The sequence below is a fragment of the Zonotrichia leucophrys genome, chromosome 2 (assembly GCF_028769735.1).
Source record: "Zonotrichia leucophrys gambelii isolate GWCS_2022_RI chromosome 2, RI_Zleu_2.0, whole genome shotgun sequence".
NCBI lineage: Eukaryota > Metazoa > Chordata > Aves > Passeriformes > Passerellidae > Zonotrichia > Zonotrichia leucophrys.
The window spans coordinates 21,097,922-21,114,153 of NC_088171.1; the positions used below are offsets into that span (position 1 = coordinate 21,097,922).

At 38.1% G+C, this 16,232-nt stretch overlaps 1 protein-coding gene across 1 annotated transcript in view; it reads right to left on the bottom strand.

Annotated features, from left to right (window-relative positions):
- LOC135443685 (macrophage mannose receptor 1-like) overlaps positions 1 to 16,232 on the bottom strand; it is a 32,671-nt gene that overhangs the window by 13,454 nt on the left and 2,985 nt on the right. The window contains exons 4-17 of the mRNA XM_064704189.1: positions 15,281 to 15,394; positions 14,032 to 14,178; positions 12,684 to 12,866; positions 11,647 to 11,801; positions 10,362 to 10,475; positions 9,367 to 9,482; positions 8,324 to 8,472; positions 7,236 to 7,435; positions 5,845 to 5,972; positions 4,497 to 4,584; positions 3,834 to 3,978; positions 1,515 to 1,550; positions 1,255 to 1,418; positions 727 to 794 (exon numbers count right to left, since the gene is read on the bottom strand). Coding sequence (XP_064560259.1) covers positions 727 to 794; positions 1,255 to 1,418; positions 1,515 to 1,550; positions 3,834 to 3,978; positions 4,497 to 4,584; positions 5,845 to 5,972; positions 7,236 to 7,435; positions 8,324 to 8,472; positions 9,367 to 9,482; positions 10,362 to 10,475; positions 11,647 to 11,801; positions 12,684 to 12,866; positions 14,032 to 14,178; positions 15,281 to 15,394 — 1,807 coding nt within the window. The remainder of the gene's footprint in view (positions 1 to 726; positions 795 to 1,254; positions 1,419 to 1,514; positions 1,551 to 3,833; positions 3,979 to 4,496; positions 4,585 to 5,844; positions 5,973 to 7,235; positions 7,436 to 8,323; positions 8,473 to 9,366; positions 9,483 to 10,361; positions 10,476 to 11,646; positions 11,802 to 12,683; positions 12,867 to 14,031; positions 14,179 to 15,280; positions 15,395 to 16,232) is intronic.

Sequence of the window (16,232 nt, forward strand, 5' to 3'; positions counted from 1 at the left end):
GGTCTGTTTGGGCACAGGGCTAAGCAAGGTATCAGCAGTGACCAGAGGGCAAAAACTCTACATATCCTGGGGAGGACATAGCCACAGCCCTGCTGCTGCCTCTCATCTGTTTAGTTCTGCCTCTTTCAAGGCATGGATGGACATCTTCACATCCCATGAAGGTGTCCTCCTGAAAGCCTTCTACAAATGGATTGTTAAAAGAAGTTTCCTGCCAGAAACTTCAGCAAGCTGTTGGAGTAGATGCTATTCATGCTTCTAGCTTCCAGCTCACATAACTTGAACCGCATGGGAATCATTTGATTTAATCCTTACATAGATATTTTATCAAAACTTCCCAGACTTTTTCTGTAGCCACTGGAGATCTGGTTAGGGTGAATCTCACCCTTAGGTTGATGTCAAGAGTGGGTCAGGTAAATAACATCTTAAAATTAGCTGCTTCTCCTCACTACTTGTGCAGGGTTGCAGTTCTCACTGTGTAGGGCATTAAGTGAGCTGAATCTTAGCCATGAATTTTTATTGGGTTTGCTCTCCCAAGTTTGGAAGGAAAATGCATTTCTCTGCTTAAACATAGAAGAATGCAATACTTTGGATCTGAGACATCTCCTTAAAACTATCCAGAAGTCACTTGTACAACAGTTTTTAACTTGTAAGATGAAAGCACACAAAATTGCTCCCTGAAGATGAAATTACCAAATTTGTTGTCAATTACCAGTTTTCTTTACTCACCTGAATCTCTGATCAAAGCTGACAACTAAGCCAATGAAAAATGATTTTCCTCTGTGTTTTGTGTAAATCTAAAATATAAATAATTAATAGTTAAGCACTAAATTGCTCCTCAAAGTCAAGTAAAAATCTGAAAGGCAATTAATCATACCTGTGATTTATTTTTCCTTTTTTTTTTTAATTTGAACCTCACATAAGCATATGGTAGGTTGAGACTTAGGTTTCAAGCAGGCAACAGAGAATTATCAGTGTGCTGAACACTACATATATTAGAAAAGATAAGCAACCTGGGCCTGGACTATCCTTTGCTGCACCTTTAATATTTGCATACCTCTTTAATATTTGCATTTTCTTCTACCTATTAAAAACAATAGTAATTTTACAGGTGCTGAACAAATCTATTGCTCTAAAAATGTAATGTAGGAAAATAACTCAGGACTCCAGTCTTCCTAAATACTTAATATGCTCCCTGTATTTTATCACCTGTGCTTCAAACTTCAACTATATATAATTAATAGGCTTCCTGCTTACATAGTGCCACAGAAATCGTCTTTTGCTTTCTTTCTCAATGACAACAAGATCAGCAAAGTTCTTCTGACAAATTCTCCGTGCTTCTTCCATATGGACATGCTCTTTGCTGAAATAGTACTGCTTATTTTCATATATAATCCATCCATCACTGGTGAGCTGATAGTCTGAAAGATAAAGAATCATATAAAAGGCTTTCCTATCTGGTCTGTACAGAGTCTGAAAACTATACAGTAATTTTTGTGAAAGAGGAAAAAACCTACCAAGCTTGTAGTTTGCTTCAGGCTTTATCAATGTACCTGTAAAATAGAAGATTTTCATAAGCAACATCCCAAATTAAAAAAAAAAGAAAATCAGAGACATTTGCTTTAAGTAGTTTCATATGCTTTGTAAAATAGATGGGGAAAAAGTCAAACCCACCAGGCAAACTATGAATCAGATAATGCATTTTCAAGAATTTAGAGCACATTCTGCCATATTAAAGTTAGTGTATAGTTTAGAAATATTTAGCTAGTGAAAGATATGTATGTTACAGTAATATATCCAAAAATACTGTGTCAAAAAATCCATGTTTCACAGTAAATTAGTTGTAGCTTAAACAAAAATTACTTTGAAAATTTGTTATAGCATTTTCACTTGATACTCTATGATTACTTTTTTCTTTTAAATATTACTGGGATTGGAGCCAAACAAAATAATTCAATATAGTAAATCCTAAAGCTTACTGAGATGGTAATAGACTACAAGTACTGAAAATGTAATGCTGGTTTATTGCTAATGTCAGATGTAACTTCCAGTGTGTCAATGAATTCTTCCTTTCCTGATGACTAGGCTTTTACTAAGACAGTCTGTTTTTAATAGTCCTGGAGAGCCAATAGATATCAAACTCAAGTATCTGATTACAAATTGAACCAGGAGGAAGCAAATCAGCTGTATTCCCAGAGCCAGCTATAGCCTCTCAAAGGAAACTCTGCTTTCATATGAATGCCTGTTATTTTGTACCTCTGGACTACTGATTCTCACATTTCTTCTGTGGTTTGATGGACAGAAACACACTATTATATAAATGACAGAAACAGTTTGATGAGAAACAACAAAAAGAAAAATCAAGAAAAATTATTCTGGGATCATTTAAACACTTTCTTCTTAAGTATTTAGCGAACAATAGAACTAAAATTATCTCAATGTCTTCATAATTAATTTATATACTTCTGGTAATTTTGGTTTTATTGTTTAATCCTAACATAACTGTAACATTCATTGTTTTTGGAAAGCTGGAATATCTTTTGTGAATAGGTGTCTTGAGTGGACATGAGGGAATTCACATCTGAGAATGTCTTCTCTCATCTTGCTCATCACAATATCTAGATTCACAATTAAAAGATTAATTTCTTGATTTTTTTTCCTTGCTTTTGAAAGGTCATCTAGGATCATGATAAACTGGTCAGAGTCTTTGTGTCGTGGTTTCTGAGCTCCTTCCGAGCAATCTCACCAAGAGCAGAGGGACACATCCCTACAAAGCAGCATGCTCAGTGTGCCAGAAAGGGCTGCACAGGATGTGCTGCTGTGAGCTGGTATGCACAAATCAGGGCTTGGATGGTGCACTTGTGTGACTGATTTACCAAAAGGGAACAGTGATTCTTCCTTTTTGGTTAAGCAATTTTTCAATGTTACCATGGTGCCTTAATCACCCTTCAAGGGTTTTGTTGGCAGAGTCATCAAATATTAGATACACTCTGTGTTTCTATGAAACTGCTTATCCCTTCCCCTTCCTATTGTGCTTCCTAGTACTTCTCTGTGCACATCCAACTTTCTTTTTGTTTCAAGAAGGTTTTAAAAATCTCCTTCTCCATGGAGATGCATACAAATAGTTTACAACCAGGAAGCAGGGATGTAGAACTGAGCAAGCAAAACAATATCTTTCACTGTCAGCTGTCACTTGATCTCTTCAGCCCATGCAGACCCCATTTCCTTCTCCTGCTGGGGGGCACCTCAACATCTGTCAGGTCCATTTTGTGAGCCTGGCACCAGGTGGGGGAGTTTTGGCACTGGGGCCCAGCTCTCCAGGTAAAGCTGGAGGATGCGGGAGTCCATCAAGGTTACACCAACCTCCCCTTCTGATCAGATTGGGTTTTCAGAGTTGCTGGTTCTTATAGCAACCGATCCCCCCTTGCTTCCCATTAGTTGTTTCACAGTGTGTTTTTTCACACTAGTTTTTTCACTTCCTGAGAGAGAACTCTATGTCCTGCACCTACAGCTATTCCGAATAAGCCTAAAGCAGATAGAAATAGAAGAAATAATAAAAGGAGAGGGGATAAGTACCTTTGCTTCACAAATTTATTGAACCCATGTTAGAAAGAGATAAAACTAGAGATGAAGTAATAGGGTCACTAACTTCCTGCACCCAAGGACAAGAGAAATAGTTTAATTCATTCTGCCTGCTTTACGTGTTGCCTTCACTGCAACTGGTTTTAAAATGAACAATTCTCAGTGTCTTTCTTCCTTTCAAATTTTTTAAATCCATAAAATTTGCTTTTTAAGCTTGTGTTTATTGCTCCAATTAAATGGGAAAGTAATAATACCTTTTTTTGTTTCACAAATCCAATTAAGTAAATGTTCACAGCGCAAGTCGTTCCAGCGCATTTGGGGCGATCTATTAAACATAACACAATGTTCAAGTTCTTTGTAGTTGTTGGGTTCATCTTCCTCCCAGTTCTCATAAATTACCTGTGTTGGAAATACATATCAATTACTTTGTGAATTGAGCTGAATAGAAGCAATTGAGATTGCCATCGTGAAACAATTTCAGTATCTCATCATTTCAAGTACCTTTTTTATGGGATCAGGAGGAGTTCAAACAGACCTGAGAGGGCTGTGAAGGTCATGCTGGTCAGGTTACTTTCCCCACCCCTGAAGAAGGTGAAGAGACTACATGGTATAGAAAGAAGAGACTACATGGTATGCTACGTGTTTGATAAAAGAAAAACTGATGGACAGAAGGAGTCACATTTATCTTGTTTTGTGAAAGTGGGCAGCTGGACTTCCCTGTACTGCCACACAGCAGTGCCCATTTTGGGAGGCTGTGAATGTCTAAGGGCACAGACTGTCAAAGATGGGATATAACATGGTACCAGGGATGAAACACAGGCAACACTGTGTTAAGACAGTGCACTGCAGCTACTCAGTATATATTCTATTTTCTAAAAGACAGAAAGTCAATTAATATCCAGCAAATAAATACTCACAGGGGAGCCATCAATCCAGGAAAATCCTTCATCAGGATTTAAGAGAAACAAACCGATCCAGAAAGCCTGGGTGTTCAGTCCTTTGTCCCTAAAATAATTTATACAATGTAGATATATAAGCATAGAAAGAGAGGCTGGCATATAAATCCTGAAAAGCACCGAAATATCCTGCTTTCTGTCACACCTGAACTGTGAGCTGTGGCCCAAAGCCAGGCTCACTCCCTGCTTTCTATCAGAGTTTTGATAGTGCTCTGCATTGGGCTAAGACTTCTCATATTTAAAAATAAGTTAAAGTGATGTGGCCGAGAGCCAGCTCAGGTTCCCATCCCTGTGGATGTAGCACAGATCTTGGTTGCAGTATGAGGTCAAAGACAGAGACTTTAGCAAAAGTACAGCATGAATAGATGCCTATTTAACTTATAAGAATAGTGAGGAATGATTTTCAACTGTTTTCATTTGCTTCTTAGCTCTTCCTAAGTAGTTTAGTTAATATTTCTTGCTCTTGTCATGCCTATGGACCAAATAAAATTACTATTTCAGTCACTGCATAACAGAAAGATTTCCTTCCACAAATATTTTATGCTCTAAAGCAGAGACTTAACAGACAAATAAAACCACATTCAGGTAATCACAATACTGAAATATATTTAAAATTAAGGGTAAGATCACAAAAATATCTCAATAGGAAAGTTTTAAATCTGTTTCAGAAAGTAAACCCCAATTCTCCACAATGTGAAACAGTTCTGGTTAAAAAGCTGTATATTATGTGTCATTGACCTGTCTTGACTTTATGGAATACAATCAGGATATTGGTCTAATTTGAGGGGAAAATAATGTCACAGTTTATATGTGATGAGCAAGACATAGCATCTACAATGTTACCAAAGGTTAATTAAAATGAATTACTCTTTGATTTCAGGATTCTTCAATTTATAGTCAGAAAAAAAAATCATGTTAAGTCCTTGAATTTTGGTTTACATTACACAGTAACTCAAGGGATTTTTTGAATGAGTCGGTTAAAGAAGAATTGCAAACAGTTACAAAATGGCAGTTAGAGCTGAATATTTTATTTTCTCCCTTTAGGAAGAGGGACTAACATGTAAGAAATTGATAAGGTCTGGAGCACAGCCTTTCTAAAACCTTTGATGAAAATTACCAAAATATTAAGCCCCTTTGAAATACCCAAGATTTTTTTTTAAAGCAATGTTACAGGATGCTATAATCTTGTATCAATGCAATTTAAATTTCATTGGTTTTATTCACTTACTTGTTCAGCTCCGGATATGTTTAAAGTTATTTTTATCTAGCATAGCAGGAACATGAAAAAGAACTTCATGCAAGTACTCACAAAGCTAATTGCCATATTAAAATTTGATCTTCTCTTGTATTGATTGTGACCAGATTTCCACCTATTTCTCTACAGAATTCTTCAGCTTCAAACCAAGACTTCTTTTGGTTTCCCTCTCTCACAAAAAACTATTGAAAAAGTAAAAATAAATTAGTAAATTTGTGAAGCTTATAAAATATGTGTGATTAAAATCAGCATCATTTTAGCATGCCCTTATTCTTGAGTGAGACAACCTGACACCTGTCCAAGCCTCTAATATTAAACATTAAAAATGTGAAGTGTAAATATTTTTTCTTAGCGTCAGCTATTTTAAAATAAGGCAAATGTAGTACAGGCATCTGAGGAGAACAAAAAGTATCAGAATGTACAGAAGAGAAAAAACTTATCTGTAACTTAATTCGAACTTTGTCCACTGAAAGGTTCAAAAAAAAGATGAAAAAACTCAACTATTTTTGCAGTAGAAAGCAGAAGATTTTTGAGAAAAGGAAGGGGAAGGATAAGTCAGTGAGTTGGACTGGAAATGATAAAATGGATACAGAAATTGTTGTGGACCCCAGCTGAGGAAGAGGTTCTTGTATTGAGGTGAAAGCATACAAATACAAAATACACTTTCTGCCATGAGGAGCATACATTCTTGGACTAAGGATATGTTTAAGTGCTTGACATTTTATAGAAATGCTAATTAGCAATTTGATAAATGGCAGAAACAATTTAATCATAATTACATGTGACATGGAAGCTCAGACTCCTGTAAATACAGGAATAAAATCAGATCTGGTCTCCCAACAGGCAGAGACTCTCAGGAAAGAAAGTGAGAGCAGACTTATATTAAGATATGGAAGAGCAATGTTGCATATTTATTTACTTGATCTGTATTGCCTTTTCTTTCCTTTTTCCCTTTGCCAAAAGGGAGAGCTTTTTAAGGCATTTTTAACTAAATCAAGAGAATGCTCAAAAGGTTTACTCGCTGTAAAGAGTCACCAACTAAACCCGGATTCCAAAGTATGGCTACGAGTACCACATGCTGTGTGAGAGAAGGGTGTCAGAGGGGCACATTTTCTCTCAGAAACATTGTCTTATGCAAATGGCACTGCGGCTCTTGAGATATAATAAATACTATGGTTTTTTCTGAAGTTCCAAACACCTGGAAGCAAATAAATTAGGTGAGGTTCTCACTTGGAATTTAGGTAAAAGAAGGCATAATTTTAGCACCCTGCATGCATTCATCATTTTCCGTTTTTGACTTTCGTTACATTTGATGGATTTTTTTCATCTTGTTTTCTTGCTTTGAATACCAAAGAGAAGATCATTCCCAAATAATGCCCCGGCATCCTGGTGACCAGGGCACTGTCCCCTGGTCGGGGCTGCCAGGGAAGTGGGCACACACTTACTTTGAGGCAGGAGTCAGCCCGCAAGGCTCTGTCCCAGCCTGGGGCACACGCCGCCGCAGGGACCTGCTCTGGAGGAGCGGGAGATGGAGCTCCTGCTGCCCGCTGCTTGCAAAGATAATTCCATGTCTTCTCACAGCTAACAACATCCCATAATCCAGCTGCAATTCCGGTTCCCATGACAACACAGCCTTGCTCTTTCCCTTTGTGATGTGGAAAAGAAATTAGTAAAACCAAAGCCTTAATTGTTGTGTAAAAGGAATGAGACCTTTGCTTTTATTAATTGAAAATTATGAAAAGAAAGATGCACATTATGAATATTAAAAATATCCTGGATATAAAACTATTTTTAATACCAACTGTCAGAGGCCAGGTATGGGCCAATGAGTCCCACAGACACAGCTTTACCAAAACCAGAGATTTGCAGCTCCAGAAAACAAATCTTCCTTATCTTGCCAACCCAGGGGAAATCACAGGGAAAATGGCCCTTGATTAAATTTACATATGTAATAGATGGCCTGACAAGTGCTTTGGAGTTCTCAGTATCCTGGTAACTCAATTTCAAGAAGAGTGATGTCAAGTACAGCAGGTTTGTTTTAAGGCATAACTAGCTGTGGAAGGCAAGAGTTCACAGGTAGTTGCTAAGCTGTGTGGCTGAAATGCCAAAATGTTTTGTTTCGTGTTCACTGCTCATTTCTTACATATGCACAGTGTGGGTCAAAAATCTGTCTAGAATAATTTTTCTCAGGCTGATGAGTTATTGTTAATTGGCGTTAAAAATGGCAAAAATAATTATACCATGGACCTTGTTAACTCCTACACAGCATTGCTTTCGGTCTAACCTACCAAAATCTGTCTCTGCACACCTTGGCAGGAGGTTGACTTACACCACCACCACCTGCAGCTCAGCTGTGACAGTGCTGGGTGCACTGGTGTCAGGCACGGTGACACAGTGGTAGTGTTGGCCACCCACAGCCACAGGCACAAAACACAGTGCCCACTCTAACTTCTAAACAGGGGAATGGGAGCACAAACCTGTGTGAGCTGCAGCTGCGCTCCTGTGGCAGGGACTGAGCCCATGCAGAGCTTACCTGGCATGGCTGTGTTCCAGTGTGTGAAATGAGCAGTTTCTCCATTGGTCCACCTGAAACTCCCTCGTTCTTCTGTGTCAGAGAGACCAATCCAGAAATATTCTTCAGATCTCAGCCCCGTCAGACTAATCAGAAAGGTTTGCTCGTTTCTGCAGTGGGAAACAGTGTCCATTCACAGCCTGGACAGTTAGCGTGCAATATTCATCTAAGTGATACAGAGGAGTGTTAACATGACCCAAAAACAGAAGCTCCTCAGTGAAAAAACCCTGGCAGCCTTTAAACTGCAGTCAAAAGAATTTCATGAGGGACAGCTTTCTCCTTACAGCTGAATGCATCTGAAAAGTCACAAATTGCTGCTCCCATGGGCTTCTAGTTGTATTCTACTCTTTTCACTGTCTTTCCAAATCTCTGAGGTGCCTCAAGCAAACCACCAAGACAGGACCAAGCTGTCAGCTTTGCAGTCCTGTTCCTCAGGGGTCATGTAGCCTCTGAAGCCTGACAGGGATGTAGGTAGATAGAGATGATCCATTCTGGCTGTGGGAGAGGGCAGGTTCTAGGGAAGATTTCCTACGTTTGTTCAGAATTTGCCTTAGAAGGTAGTTTAGGATAACATTTTTATTAAAGCTTTTCTATCAAAATGAGAAACCACCTACCAATAACTAGATGAAAATTGTAGTACCTACTTTCCAACAGAAAAAAATCCCAGCAAACCAAAAACCCCAAAGAACCCAACCAAACAACCAAAAAACCCAAAAATCCCACGAAAGCCAGAAGCTGCTTTAATTATGAATTGAAAGATAAGAGGAAAATGACTCAAGAAGCCCTGAAATTTGAAATTTGCTGTAATAGATTAAGTGATAGCCATACAACATTGAGCTGTTTGGTTTGGGTTTAATTTTCCTGCATGGATTATCTTTGAATGCCTTGCTACAATAATTTTTTTTGAAAATGCTGATAAAACACTTTGATGGGATCAAAAAATGGAAAATTCTTGGGAGTTTCTCCATTAAAAGCATTGATTTTTAAAGAAGTTATTTTCCCACCTGCTTTCCACAGTAGCTAGATAGGCTTTGCTCTGTTCACATGTCTTATTTGCTTCTGAGAATGTCAAAAGTGCAGAACCCACCAAGTAACAGTGAAAACCATATCGTTTCCAACCCTGTGACAAACATAAGATTTTTAATGTGCAATGGAAAGATACTTCAATGTAGAAATTTCTATGCTCTTATATGTATAAATATTAAATGCTCAATTTGTTGCAGCTGAGTTTAAAACTAAGACGAGACTGGGCTGATCTGTTAGTAAATAAAAGCTTTTTTTTTTATGGTGTTCACTCCTACAGGAGGCCTTTTTGTTTAAGTGATGACATTAAGATCTCAGTTTTCATCTCATTTTTGCATACATGAGTTTTCAAAGAAAATCGTGACTATGCTATTTGCTGTGGCTTTCCAGTGCTCTGTAAGGTTGAGATTATGCAAACTGAGTCTATAAGGAGCCTGTGATTTATTCAGGGGGACCTGCAGCTCCAGCTTTCCAGAGCTGCACAATCAGACATAATGAAATACCACAATATTGCAATACAGAAATGAATTCACATTCAAGCACAGTCCCCCAGAGCTGTCCCTGTCACTCCCAAGTACAAGGAGTGAGGAGATTTTCTGAGCCAAGAGGAATCCAGAAGTGCTTGTTTTTGGGAGAGCAGAAAGGAGGAATATCAATAAAACAACCCCACTTTTTGCTCTTACAGAGATCTCTGCTGACCAATACAGACTCAAAGCTTTTCTGAATCACAGGGCAGCTCATCTGGGGATGGAGGGCAAGGCAGTATTCACTTACACATACATGAATTTCAACTTTCTTGAAAATTTTCAGAACAGAAATGAAAAATGGTATTAGTAAACTGCTATCAGGAAGAGACCAGGTTGCCTCAACAGTAGATTTTTTTAATATACAAAGACATTATCCAAAAGAAGCAAGAACAAGTAAACTAATTCCTGTACATTTTTTCAAAGATTATTATTTATGAGAGGGCATTTACTTTCTGGCAGCCTAGGTCCTCGATTGTCTCTTTTTCAGAGGATTGTGATGAAGGCTTCTTTTTACAGATGTAACCAAGTTGCTTATTACAAGCATCATTTGCCCAGTATCCATCCTAGAATAGCAGGGAGAAGGAAAAAAAGTCAAGAAAGGGCACACAAAAGCACAGATAGTGGTTTTTCTCTTTCTTTATAGGGCCAGCTGGAGATTTATTTTAAAAAGTATACACACCTGTAAGTACTAGTTTAAAATTCATTTAATGCTGTTTTCAGGTGAAAGAAGGAAATTAACATTTTGAAGTCTCAACATTACTTCTTAGCATAACTTTTAAATGAAAGTGTTTGTAAAGATCCATCTCATCTGTGCTGGTAGGATCTGCTTTTGGAGCAAGGTTATTTCACTATAATGCTGGAAAAAAGATTAATTAAACTGAACTAATGCACATCTGCTAGGGTTGCCTTAAATCTAACTATTTTATCCATCAAAGAATCTGAATATGACTGGTTACTTTAAAAAATATAGTTTATTTAAGACAAACTTTCCCCTCATCCCCCTGTAAAATCTGATTTAGGATCAATTATTTTGGTGCCTAATACTGACAAATATTAACATTATTCTATGACATAAAAGTTCTCTCAATAATAATGAGCATTTAATACCATAATTTTAAATTTTTTTCTTTCAAAATTCATGACACTTTTTGTGTGCACATACATGTGCATGCACATGCAGGTAAATGTATCAAACAACCATGTGTTGCAAGAAAATTAAGTTTGTGAGTCAAGCAGTGAGAAATATTATAGAATTTTACATTATTTTTTTGGCAGGTAGATGACAACTGGAGATACATGTCCTAGGGCCAGGTCTCTGTGTCTCAATGCCGTGCCTCAGTGACATGACACTGAGGGACAAAATTGTCTATCTGATTGGAATATGAGGTATGCAAATAGCATCTCTGGTATCCACATAGGGTGTAAACTATTTAATCCCTATTCCTCTCCCAGAACTTAAACTTTTTCTTTGCTGAAACCAAGGGAAAGAATTTAATGTAAAATTTCTGGATCAGAATTTTCACCAGACAAGGAATTCCAGAAGGTGGTACAGCGAAAAAGCTTCCTCTCCTTCTGATGTCTCCTGACCTCTGAACTTGTCTTCTGGTTGATACCAAATTTTGGGGCAAAACTGTTTCAAGACAGCATAAGGAATGCTCCCTGCCCAAGCACATGAGTGATTTTGGGTGGGTGCAGTCAGTATTTGCAGAGCTGTGAGAGGAGTGCTCGCGGTACCTGCCCCTTCATAGCGGCGCAGTGCTCCGCACCGCTGGTGTGCGTGGGATGCCGGCGCTGCCACTTGGTGAACGTCACAGGGGTCCCGTCACTCCACTCAAAGAAGAAGTGAGTCTTCAGGTCATTCAGACCCAGCCACAGCTCTTCTGTTGGCTCTGAAGCATGACAACAAATAGGTTTGGTTATTTTCCACTGTGCAGTGAATGCTTCCACATGCAGAACAAGCAGGGAGTGATAAATTTGGCATGTGGTACACAAGAGGTGGTCTTGTGCTTTTATAAAAATGCTGTTTCCTCTCAGGTCTCTATGAGAGATACATTGTGGAAAAACCATCACATTCCATTCAGAAATGCTGAATTTAATGAGCATTTCTTCTGCCACCTTCTTTACAGGTGGCAGAAGATTTTTGCAAGCTTTGTGTGACTCAGAGCATCAAACTAGTCCTGAGCATGAAGACACTGAATGTCTGTGGGTGTCCCGTCTCAGGAGATCCCACTGAGTCCAAGCCATGGAGACACCTGCCAGGACATTAGAGCTCTTGTTGGCCCATCAGGTGTTGGCCCATCAGGGGTGCTCACCAAGGCCAGCATCTGCAGTGTCAGGACTGGTAACTACAGATCCAAGGAGTACCAGAAGTGAAAAGATATTGTTTTCTTAGAAGGATATATAACAAGAGGTTAGCATCAGCAAGAGGTTTGAATCTCAGCAAGAAGCTTATCTTCTAGGTTTGTAGCTCAGTTCTAAAGCCTTGTACTTAGAATATAGGTGCCAAAAGTGCAATCATTAGAGATCTTTATGTATCTCTGGATAGAACACCTTTTTCTGCTTTTCTTCTTCTCCTTTATGTTTTACAATGTGGATTATCCCTTAATAAACATATAATTCTGTATTTATGAACAGCAAAAACATAAAAGAGTGGTAAGTTGGATTCAGTCTTTCACTTGTGATATTTCAGAGAAATATTAAACTTTAATATGAAGTTCAGCTTTTATGTCACAGATGGAGCAAATGCAATACAGGCTTACACATATACTCACTGTAACCAAGCTGTGACACTAGAAAGCTGTATTCAGCAATGTTATGGATGCTTGCCAAATCTCCATCTTGCTTTTTACATGAAGACAGAGCATCTTCCCATGTTTTGGGATCCCGGTGAACGCTGTAGCAGTGACCTGCATATGGCCACCAGCCATCTGTGCACTGAACAGGCCTCAATTCCCCTAAAATCAGAACACAAGTTTTCAGAACAAGAGCAAAATAGAGGACATTAGAATGAGGTCTCTTGAGTACTCTTTACAAAAATGGAGCCATATGAATAAACATAAAGCTGTAGTTGGCAGTGCAAAGTACATTCAAATTAAAAGAAAATATTGTTAAGACACAGGATGCTAAATATGTAAATACAATGAATTCCCCTTAAACAGAGAACCACTTAAAAAAGCCCATATTGTTTCAGAAATGCAATTTGAAATAATGATCTGTGAGAAAAGAGAGAACAAAGCAGACATCAGCCTCTCCTCTCTTTGTCCCCCAGAGCCACTCAGTCTCGTGCTGGCTGTGGTGACTCACATTGGCTCTGCCTGCTGGTCTGTGGTTTCTCACAAACAAACTTATTTTTAGGTAAGGAAAAGCATGAAGCAATTCTTTGACAACTGCAGGTCAGTAAACCTTGTAAATTAGTGGGGACTTTGCATATCCTCTCAGTGGCATTTTTATAACTTATGTTCCTAAAAACATACCTTGGTCTCACTTTAAAAATAGAATCCTGTGTTTCTTTTTAATGTTAATGCTGGAATAAAGATTCTCTGAATTTATTTGTCTACTTTCTTTAGTATAACTCATTCTTTCAAAGTAGATTTTACAGCATTCCCAGGTGGCAGTCTCCAGCGCACCCCTCTCCCATGGGCCACGCTCACAGCCATGCTGGTGCAATGGGATAACCCACAGATGCAACAAGGTCTGTGTCAGGGTTGCTGCTGCTCCTGCTCTGCTCATAGGAAACCAAAGCACTGCAAAATGCAGACACAGACACAGAAGAACTTTTTTCATGAATATATGAGTAACTGCAGGTATTCATTTGGAGCGAAGCAGAATAATATTTCTACCATATTTATGCAAATTGGCCTTTTGGCTCTGGCTGCCATGATGGAGTATCTACAATCTGTCTTGCAAGAATGAAAGGCAGAGTGATGGAACAAAATAATAATTTTCTCCTATGAATGTTTAATTCATAAAGGGAGAAAAAAGGCAGCATATAAAAGTCTGTGTGTTGTGTATAGCTGTGTTTTTTGAAAGTTTCTAGCATCTTTGTTAAAAAATAATGTTACATACAAGTTTTTCTTTCTAGAAGTCATAAAAAACTTTCTTTTTCTTTGACTAACCTACCTTTGGGCATAATATCAGGCTTTGAACTGAAGGATCCTTTTTTACAAATGTAGCCTAGTCTCTGGTTGCATGCCTGGTTTTCCCATTTACCATTCTTTCTGGGATTCAACAGTCCACAGATTTTCCCAGGGAGCAGGAAGGGACTTCCTTTAATTAAAAAGAGAAAATAGAATATCACAGCAAGAAATTAATAAAAAATATTGACAGAAACATCATATTACCAGTAGACACATTTGCTTTTTATGATTCCTTGAATCACTAATTGGAAGAACTTCCCTACAGGATAACTGCCTTGAAGTTTGCACAATGCCACTTTAGTCAATAGTCTGAGAGAGAAATAATGACCCTCCACTGACTTTGTTATCAGGATAGTACTGGGAAATGTCTTATTCTTTTCCTGACACTCTTGTTCTTACAGGAAGAACTGCTGAAAATGGACATTTATCTTGTGTCAAAAACTTCCAAACTTTCGAATATTGAGTTTTAAGCTATATTATCCTTCCAGTATATTTCAAGAGTTTCACAGTTCTGCTTTCCTATGAAATAGCTTTTTTATTTTCTGTTGCAGTGCGTACAAACTTCTGTAAGCAGCAAAGGAAATTTCCTGATACAGCTCTTGAAAACTTAGAGGAGAGTTTAATTTTTCCTTTGACACCTTGAAACTTTTCCAAATCAGGAGGCAGCTTGGAATACTCATGGGAAAAAGCAAACACAGAACCAAAAAACCCAAAAAGCAAAGAGAAGAGCTCACCCTCTATGAGGAACACCACAAACCCACCCCATTTCCCATCCTGAAGCGGCCCAGTGCAATTTGTCATGAACTGTTGGGGAATTATAAGCTGGCCCCCTAAGCTTCTCAAATGTGTTTAGAATTTCTCCAAACAACATAGAGCATTATTTGCTAACATATATTGCTACCTTTGGAAGATTTGACTTATATTCATACTCATGGACAACATGTTATGGAAAATTCTGATCTTTGGCGTGTAGGGTTATGTATCACTCCAATGACACACTGCTTTCATAAACAAGCTCTCTGTTTAGATAAGAGAATGGAATAATATGCTATAACTGATATCCACAATGAACTTTGTAATTTGAAAGTGTTAATCTTAAAACAGGGATCTAGATCTTGAGTCATTGTAAATCAGAATGGGCTTTCCTGAAATAAAGTTAGGTAGGGCAGTTTATATTAGTTGTTGTCTTACCAGAATTAATTCAAAGATTACAAATTAGATACATTTCTTACCTGGAGCCCAGTTTAAATATCTGAAAGGGCTGCCCCCAGCCCATTGCCATCCACTGTTGAAATCCAAAGCATTCAATCCAATCCAGAAGGCAAAACCAAATTCTTTAGTTAGTTCTAAATGAGAAAAAAAATCCATCAATGGTATCTCTCTATTCTTATTCACAGTAAGATCATCTAAAGAAATTAAGTGTAAAGTAAGAAATTAATTTTATTTGAAATTTATTTTAAACCTATTTTAAACCAGCCCAGATCAGTACTTTCTGCATTACTGAGATGCATTGATTACAAAAAGTAAAACTTGTGAATTAATCTATATTGATTCACCAGAGATCTTAGTAGGGCAAATCAACAGCTTATTTCACTATTTAAATAAGACTTTATTTTTCTCAGTAGCTGTTATTAGAACACAGGATATGTAAAAAAGCCCTGATATTAATAAGGGAATTTTGCTAAAATTCTTCTGTAACAGATTTAAAGGAGTAAAAGAAAAAGTCTATTTGTCAATAAGTTTTTTTCCAGTTTTTTTCTCTATGGGAGTCCTTTTAAAGCCTCTTTTACACTATTTATAACCAAAGAGATGTTATGATACCTGTACCTGAAATCCATTTGAGTTATTTTGATTTTATGTATGCAAATGCATCCATACTAGGACCAATCTAACCATCATCATATGTTCTCCTGGAAACGTTAATAATCCTTGAAGCACAGTGGGAAAAGGTAAATTAGAGGACCAGCCCATAGCCCTGGTCAGGTTTGAGTGCCTTTGCACAAAGGTGAGCGGAGGAAACCCTTTCCCTGGGAGCGACTGCAGGAGCTGCAGGAGCTCCCATCTGGAGCTCAGTGCTGCCATGGGGACATTTCACTGCCAAAGAGGCTTGTGAGCAATGCTTCATTAAAAACCCCAGGCAGTGCAAGGGCAGTTCAGACCATCTCCCTTTGGTGTCTGCCCAAC